At 31.1% G+C, this 9,599-nt stretch overlaps 1 protein-coding gene across 1 annotated transcript; it reads right to left on the reverse strand.

Moving 5' to 3' along the window:
• Window positions 1-2,680: 2,680 nt before the first annotated feature.
• On the reverse strand, window positions 2,681-4,168 carry LOC108476487 (putative pectinesterase 11). Its single transcript, XM_017778691.2, has 4 exons — window positions 3,634-4,168; window positions 3,335-3,523; window positions 3,005-3,240; window positions 2,681-2,894 (listed from the first exon to the last, which is right to left on the reverse strand). The coding sequence occupies exons 1-4, from the start codon at window positions 4,012-4,014 to the stop codon at window positions 2,681-2,683; spliced, it is 1,020 nt and encodes a 339-aa protein (XP_017634180.1). The 5' UTR covers window positions 4,015-4,168.
• Between the last annotated feature and the right edge of the window lie 5,431 nt (window positions 4,169-9,599).

The raw sequence follows: 9,599 nt of genomic DNA on the forward strand, positions 1-9,599 counted from the left end.
TCATGCCAAATCTAAACTAAATCATGCTCATGTTTATTTAAAACCAAACAACAACATAATACCTGAAGTATTTACCATATAAACATAATCAATGCTTGAATTTAAATTAACTACAACAACTAACTTCATTTAAAATTCAAATACCTCACGCTTGTGCATTATAGTAATGAAGCAACCAATGAACTTGACCTACAATTTACCAAAACATACATCAAGCTACATTTCATGGTTAGCATGCCAAACTTAGCATTTTTTCAGTACACAAATCTTAGTATTTATATATCATGCGCAAACATCAACTAAATAACAACACTTAGTATATATCCTAAGCTTTACATACAACTTAACCATTAATACAAATTCAAACTTACCATTCTATCAAGAAAATGACTTTCGATAACACCTTATCCTTATATACATACCACAACCTCAATATCAAAATAAATATATTACAATTGATTTAGTGATAATGTGAACTTCATGATGATACAGCTTGGTGAGTTCCACAAGGCTATGATCTAGAAGGGAAAAGAAATAAATAGAGTAAGCATTTAGAATGCTTAGTAAGTTCAAATGGAAAATACTATGCTTGCTTTTCTTTTACGTAAGTATTTAAATTACCATAGCTTGGCATAATGTTGGCTAAAACATGGTAGTCAAAACATCAACAAGGTGAGTATTTGTATCCATGTATATTTGATAACATAAATAGTTCAAAGAAACCAAAGATACACATAAATGAATTCAATTATATATTCCATTATCTATCTTTAGAACTATACCAAATACATATGATTCGTTTGCCATTCAATCTAAACAATGACAATTCAATTTGAGTGTTAAGTCCATTTCATCACATTCTCACACTTTCCAATTTCGATTATACCATTTCACTCGATGAACCTAAGTAAACAGACTCGGATACACGGGTAAACTACATCACACCAGTTGCTTGTCCAAGCTAAGTATATATATCAGGTTACCTATCCGGGCTAAACTTATATCACAACACATCAGGTTACTTGTCCTAGCTAAACCTATGTCACATGATACCAAGAATTTGCAAGGAATGTTGGATCTCACTAAAATCTATAGTAAATCTCGTACAAGCACACACCAGACCCTATTGGCATGCCAATTGTATCCTGACATTTACTAAGTTCACATGGGCATCAATTTTCACATTTTTCAATATCAACCCTATAATCATTTACATTTACATATCACACCCTTAAAAAGGGTAACATTCTTTAGTTCCATATAATACAATCATTCGTATTTTTACATTTGTACCTCTATATTGTTTCATAATAATCAAACATCACATAATATTTTCATTCAATCCATTACTAGCCAAATGTGCCAAATTCATAACATTACAACTCTATAGGATCATTCATATATTAAATTAAACACAAGTATACGCATATAATACTAAGTGAGATAGTAAATTCCATATGATTTACCTATTCGAACACCAAAACGGGTTGATTCTCCAAAGACTAATCAATAAATTTAGTTTTTTCCTTATTAACTCCAATTTGACCCAAATTTTGATCTATAAAATTGTTTTATATAACCAGTCAATGGAAAACATTTTCACATATGTCGTGATATGCATGATCTTATATAATTCCATTTTTCAAAATTTCTTCATATTTTACATTTTATTCAATTTAATCTTTGAACTTGAGATAAGCATAACTTTAATTTTCTAGCTTTGAATTAAAATTCGATTTCACATACTTTCATCAGAGACGTTATCCTTTCAATTTATAACATAATTTCATGATAGGTTTTACTTTTATTGAATTTAATCCCAAATGTAACAAAGTTAACAATAAGCTAAATTAACTTTACAATCTAGTCATTTTCATAATCTAAGCTTAAAATCTATCAATTTTAAGCCTAATTCTTCTAGATATCAACAATTAAAACTTTCAAAACTTTAACAGTTTTACAAGTTGGTACACAGGCTAGCTAAATCAAGCTTCCGCGACCTCAAATCTATATAAATTACAAGAAAATGACTTAAATTATATATCAATTTGCTTGATCAAATGTTTGAATGCTTGGAAGGGTTTTCTTTTTGTTTTGAACAATGGTGGACGGTGAAGGCTTATGGAAAATGACAACCTTCCACCATTTTTACTTTATATACTTTAATTAGTTTTAGTTTAATTTATAATTAAGTTAGTTAAACTTAACTTAATCACACTTAAGTCTAAGTGGAATGGGTCATCATCAAGCACTAACCCTTATTAGAAATTAGTCTATTTACCACTTTAGACATTTGGTTAATTGTTATTTAAGTCCCTAAGCCATTTATCAATGGAAAATTTATAGCGATTGGGCTTTTATAATTTAGTCTCTGATCCTTAATTAGCTATTAATTAAACGAAATTACTAGACCAATCTCAAATATATTTTTATATTTTTCTCCATAAATGTTCATATTTAATATTTACAGACTCGATTTATGAAAATGATATTCTGAAATCGTATTTTCTTGTACCATTGAAAATCGAGTCGTTATAAAATTTAATTAAAAAATATTATACTAGAGAACACTGCTTCAATTAACATTAGTTTAATTTTCTTCCTTGCAAATTGGTGCATGAGAAACGAATTAAAAAAGAAAAAAGGAAATAATGCAAAACTTTAGCAAGGCTGCTATTAATCAGGCATGATGTCGAGTGTTATTTCTAGAAATGCCATTTGAAGACAATTTCGTGAAACGATTTGTAGTTGATGTGATCCAACTCTTTCCCCCAATCATGTTCTTCGTCAAAAAAGGCTTTGCTTCTTCGATAGTCAGCTCTTTTGCCCATTCAACCCTTCTCTTTGTACTAGCACCAGGTCCATAACATTTGTATTCTCTATAGAACACCGAACTGTGGAATCAACAAAAACAAAGGAATTGACAATTTTGCTTTTACAATCACTAAGAAAGAATCAAAAATTATTTGAGTCATTTTTTTTGGGGGAGTAATCTTTTGTTTACCTTTGTTTGGATGAGTCTCCCCAGTCATCCCATCCTTGTGGCAGAATCACATTAGACATATAGGTGAAGGCAAAAATGACCCTGGAATATGGACCCCATGCCCTTCCTAGTAAAGCAGTCTTAACTCCAGTTATCTTGCAACCCAAGAAAGTGAATCCTGTGTTTTGTGACGGTGAGTCTCTGTGTTGGGCTGTTATTGATGCATCTCCTTCTGATAGTGAATGCAAATGACATTTCTGAGAAAAAAAAATTAATAGTTCGAATATCAGAAAAGGTAAGAGTCGAAACTGTAAAATAATCATCTTAATGTCGTGCTACAATTGTGTTTACCTCAAAAAGAGAAGCAGCATTCCCACAAATGAAATCAACAGCACCTTCAATGTAACAATTGCTATAATAATGCCTTCCAGTGTCGTCTAACAAGGTATCCTGGTACGATAAGATCCTGCACCCGAAGAAAGCTACCCTATCTCCAGATACCCTCAATGCTACTGCTTTGGCACCAACTCCATACGTATTCTATAAACATTAAGACAAAGGATTTGTTAATTAAATCAAAGGGATCCCAAAGGCTGAAAATCGAAATCCCAACCTTTTGAATATTAGCAACATATAAGGTAATATGATACCTGGATAGTAAGGTATCGGGCAACAAAATCAGAAGCCAAAACTGAGAAAGTAGGTGATTCAAAAATATTCCCACTGTCATTCCAAGTTATGACAGTTGCATTTGGGTTAGAACCGCTTATTGTAATGAAAGGTTTATCAGTAGGCACAGTAATTTTTTCTCCGTAGATTCCAGGCTTAACCGATATGAGTACAACTTGTTTGTTGTTTGATGGCACCGCATCAATGGCATCTTGTATTTTCTTAAAGTCTCCCTTCCCCGATTGATCAACTTTTATGAGTAGGGCTTCGGTGGCGGCGTTCGATCCATGACTAGCCATGAAAATGACGAATAAAGTTATCGAAAAGACACGAGCATAGCAAGAAGTAGACTTGGGAGCCATAGTTGGCAATTCAATCAATTGGTGCTCTTAAGAATAAAATTTAAGAAATAAATAAGTAGGATTGGTTTATGACGAACAACTCGTGGTTGTTCTGCTTTTATAAATGTGAATTTGGAGCCGTTTTCTTGACATGCAAGCGTGATATTTATACTTTACACTTGTAATTTTGAAGCAAGAGAATGTACATTATATTAGAAAAGGCTACCTGGGTAACTTTCAACGCAAGTAGCCGGAAAATAGAAACGTGGAAAAACATCTCTATAGGGCCATGGCAGTCCTTGATATATTTATTTCTTGAATTTCAGATTTTGTATTAATTATAATTCATTATGGCTTGATTTTAACAAACTAAAGGAAAATATTTTATTTATTTTGAAGAGAATTTTTTTTACTAAAGTTTACTCTCTTTTTTTAATTTTAAATTTGAATTTATAAGAATTATCTTTAATATCATAATTAGCTATTTTAATACATATCTATTAAATAAATTATCTCTACATATTATTATATTAGTAACGAATCCAAGCCTAAAACAAAAGGAATTTTCTGTGTTTTGACTGATTACAAAAGCTTGGAAAAGTGAGATGAATTTGTGGTATTAAGCAAAATGCTTAAATCTGTATTTTTTTTTTTTCCTCCTTCCAAATTCCAATTGTTTATTTTAGCCGCAATCGAAAGCAATTGTCATCGTTTCAGCCGCATTCAGAAGTAAACGCAGCAAATGTTTTTAACAATTTAAAGTAGTTATGATAATAATAATAATAATAATAATAATAATAATAATAATAATAATAATAATAATATTTTAGACAAATTATATTTTTTATAAAGGTTATACATTGTAAATTTTATACTATTTTTCACTTAATTTACGCATTATAAAAGATATATAACCTAATATAAGTCTTTTTCCAAATTAAGTTTATATAAATTTTGTAATTAAATCTTGATTATTTAGACTATGAAACCAGATACTATAAGGCTGATGCTAATTATGCAAATAGTAAAGGTTTTCTTGCACCATGTTATGGAGTATGATACCATTTGAGAGAATAGTGCTAGACATAAGCACTATAGATAGCTCACTGACTCTTTAATTTGAGACATTCAATGGTTCAAAATGTGGTTGAGAATTTATTTATTGTTCTAAAAAAATATTTCTCATATTAAGAACATCACCTTAATATAGCATAAAAAAAAGGTTGGATCATACTAGCATGTTGCATTTTTCTTAACTTCAATCATAGGTGGAATTGAGATGGTTTATACTTCGAACAGTACATAGAAGGAGATCTTGATAATCTTAATAATGCTGGTTCAAATTCAAATGATGATAAACTCGATCAAGGACCAACAAATGGTGATAAGGAACATATGTTAAATATTAAAGAGGGAATAACTCAAAAAATATGCACTAGAACAATTAGATAAAATTTGCATATGTAATTTATTTTTCTTGCTATTTTTATTAATAATCGTATTATCAACTATTTTTTAAGCTAACATAATACTTATGATGATTTGATTTTAATTTTTGCTACTTGTTTAAAATTATTTTTACAATACTAATAATTTTTACAATAACCAATGTTTTTAAAACTATAAATTATGTAATTGTGTAATTACAATTTGCACTACTAAACATAACATAGGCAATTACAATATAATTATAATTTGTCAACCAAACACATTTAGAGAATTACAATTCTTTATAATTACAAGAGAGTGTAATTACTACCTTAATAGTTACACTTTCATTAGTTGTCCAAACATAACCTAAAAAGAAAATCTCTAATCAAACACCAAGGAATTAAGGATTTGCTTAAAAGTTTGACACCAATTACTATGACAACATCTCAACTTTGGAATCGAGTTTCATCTTTAATTAAGTATTATTATTTGATACATTACAAATGAAATTAAAATTTACAAGCAGTATTTAAAGAATTAAAATGAGTTATTCAGATTTTTAAGTATATGCATCTAGCCAAAATAAAAATTTAAAATTATATAATTGCATCGGATCAATATTAAATAAATACTAACTTAAATTTGTTATGGTTAACAAAAAATAACTTTTGTCAAAAATTATTTTAATTCTTTTGAGAAAACATTTGGTATATTTTCAGTAGAGATTTTAAATTCCATAAATAGGATCAAGGGATTGATAAGTGTTCTATAGGGTATAGTAAAATATTAAATAAATTTATATCTAGAAAAAGGCACATGATAATTTTTAAAACTACTTGTGAAATAAACAAAATACATTACCAATATACTAAATATTATTCCATAATTTTTAAATATTATATAAATTTTATCAAATTTAATCTTTTTAATATTACAAAAAGAAACAGTAAGATTTGCAACAAAACTTTCATAAATAATTCACTTTTTTTCCTTAAAAACAATATAATACCTAAGTGAAGCAAGAATTATCTTTCCACCTGAACTTACCTTTGGAAAAAATATATTTATAAATATTGTTAATAATCATTTGATTGGTAAAAAAATTTACAACAAACCATAAAATTAAGTTAAATAAGAAAAGAATTGGAATATATGAAAATATAGTTATAGTTTAAAAAGGAAAAAAAGTTATATAGTAAGAATTGGATTTGATAACTTTGTTCTATTCCATTTTTTTTCATAATTAATGTTGATACTTTAGGTTTCTTGTTTGTTGAAATACAAAACATAAATAAAAGTGCTAGAATGTAGTAGCCATCAGGGCTTGGCATTACGAAAACTGTGCAAACAAAAATACAAAGAACATCGAGGTTTGTTTACACAGTTCGATTTCCCTACGTTTATAAAGTCTAGTTTAATGAGTAATTTTATTATCTTTAATCCACAATACAACAAGTGATTCACACTCTACCACTCTCCAAGTATAGAGATCTCACATTTGTACCAAAAGACTAGAACACTCACCTCTAAATCCTCCCCCTGAGAACTTGGGCAGTAAACACTCAAGAATGTTTACAACAAAAATTTGCACTCCCTCATAAAAATAGTTCTTCAATGAACATATTAGAATGAACTCGATAAGCTCTCATACAAAATTTAGACAAACCTCAAAGCTTATATCAATATTTGGCTTGCTAAGATATAATCTAAATGAAAACAAAGTTACTCCTTAAAATAGCTATTACCAACTCAATAATCAAAATACAATCAATCGAAGATATGATTTCCAAAATAGCACATAGTCTTGATCGATCCTTTGTGTTTCAAGGGTTGATTTGATTCACCTGAATCTAATACAATATTCAAAATCCAAGGACCGATTTCAATAGATGGAGCATAGTATCTTAAATAAAACAACACATTAATAGGTCCAAAGATTTTCTTTATTAAATTATCAAACCAAATAAGGCAAGTATTTAAGCACCTCAATGGTACTTTGCAATTGGCACTACCGAGTGCCACTCAGCAATTATCAACTCATCTTGCCTCAATAATCTCCTCTATTGCAATTTACTGAACAAACCAAACAACATTGGAAGTTAAACATCACAATCACCAGTAGCCCTCCTCAACACAATCCTTACTCTACTTAGCTCAACTTTGAACATAATATAGTAGTTTTAACTATTAATAATATGTCTAGAAAAAGAATTAGAGAATAACATTCTATTAATAATATAATTATTTATTGTATGTTGTGACACAATTGTGTATTTGCTTTAGTGGTTATGTGTTCTGGGTGTGTGGGTGAGGTCCTAAGTTCAAGCCTTGTCTTGGGAAATTTTTTGTATTTTTATTAGTAAAGCCTTAACCTAGTCTATAGGGCTTAAGTTTAAGTATTTATAAAATCATATCAAAATAGGTTTGCTGGTTTAGTGGTTAAGTGGAGTGTTGGGGTGTTGGAGGTCCTGGGGTAGAATCTAGGCGTGAGCATAGGTATTAATTTTTTTTCGGTTGGTAGTGAGTGTTTGGATGGAGTTAAAAGTCTGTGGAGTTGGTAGTGATTTAGTGATTTAGTGGGATTGGGGGGGATTTTGTTATCTTTTATTTTATTTTTTCGAAATCCCCAAAAATTTTCTTCTAAATTTTTGGCGTCTCTTTTTCCCTAGTCTGTTGAAATTCTTCTCTTTTTCCTCTTTTCTTTTCGATTTTCCTATTGTTATCCTGGGGTTCAATGTTGTTACGCTCATTTGGTAAGTATCGCTCTTACTTTTTTTTTTAAGGTTTTATGGTTGGTTTCTGAATGGGGGTTTTGTTTTGGTCTCTCGAGTTAGGAAAAGGATAAGATTCTGTTGGTATTCCGGAGGCGTTTCAGCGTTAAGGTTCCTGCTCGTTACTGGTAAGTCGTGAAGGCGTTAGTGATATTGTGAGTTTCTGCTTGAGGAATGTCTCCATTAAAGGTTTCGATGTTATACTAATTTAAGTGTTGTTATTGGTCAATTATAGGTTCTCGAGTGCTCGAGGATCTTTTTCATCAATCGAAACCAGCTGTGTACCCAAAACACCAAAAATGGGGATAAAAAAAAGCTAAAAAAGTTTCCTGTCGATGCCACACAGCGTGTGGTCACCCGTGTGGTAGGCCATGTGAGGGAACACGGGCGTGTGGTTGACAAGCCAAGTCGTGCATGCATGACACGATCGTGTGATGGCCAGGTAGGCATTGTGTGACACACCTGCAAGGCCAATTTGGGTCGTGTGGGCCACACGGGCGTGTAGGGCCACACGAGCAGATCACATGGGCATGTGAGCCCAATCTACTGATTTGTTTGCTAAGGTTGCACAGGTCGCCCGAGTCAACTGTGAACCTTCGGTGGGGTTGGTAAGCAATGCTTTGGTCCCTATTTGACTGAATGATATATGTATGACTATTTACTGAGCATGATTAGAATATTGTACTGATTATATGCATGACATTATGTGATAGCATGCCATGACTGTATGTTGCATAGCATGGGGATGGGATGATATATATGGAGGAAGTGTATTGAAAGGCTTTAAGCCTAATATACTGGCAGCTCAGCTGCAAATTTCTGTCTAGTGTCGTTTTCGGTACTCTTTTAGAATGTAGGGATAGGTGGGTTGACTATATCCCCACATGGAGTGTAGGGTTAGACGGAGATGGTGTGTAGAAGCTGGTTAGGTAGGACTTGTTTACTGCATAATATGTTACTGTACTGATTACTGATACTGTAATGGGCCAAGGCCCAGATGCATGACTGATTTTGTACTGAGATGGGCTAAAGCCTTAACTAATACTGTCACTAATACTGAAAAGGGCTTAAGCCCAGACTGAGTTTATTTTGTATAATGTCTGTTTGTTTGCACGGGGAATTACACACTGAATTTATGTAAACTCACCCTTCTGCTTAATCTGTGTAGGTAATCCCCAGACTTGACGAATCGGTGTAGCGGAAGACTTGGCAGTGGCCACATGAACATAAACTTTTTCTCCAACTTTGGGTATTAAATTTTAAGTTATATTCGGGGTTATTTTTTTATGTAAATTGCAGACTTTCTGGGAATTTTATTTAATTTTAGTTATTTATTTTTTGTAGATTTATATCTGCCAAGACATTTAAAAACTTGGTTTTCAAAAAGGCAAAATTTTCTCTAGA

Source organism: Gossypium arboreum, chromosome 7 (genome assembly GCF_025698485.1).
Source record: "Gossypium arboreum isolate Shixiya-1 chromosome 7, ASM2569848v2, whole genome shotgun sequence".
Lineage (NCBI taxonomy): Eukaryota > Viridiplantae > Streptophyta > Magnoliopsida > Malvales > Malvaceae > Gossypium > Gossypium arboreum.

Coding starts and splice junctions, on each gene's coding strand:
- LOC108476487 (XM_017778691.2), bottom strand. CDS start 4,014: ATGGCTCCCAAGTCTACTTCTTGCTATGCTCGTGTCTTTTCGATAACT. Junction 3,524..3,633: donor CCCGATACCTTACTATCCAG/GTATCATATTAC, acceptor TAATGTTTATAG/AATACGTATGGAGTTGGTGC. Junction 3,241..3,334: donor ATGCTGCTTCTCTTTTTGAG/GTAAACACAATT, acceptor TTTTTTTCTCAG/AAATGTCATTTGCATTCACT.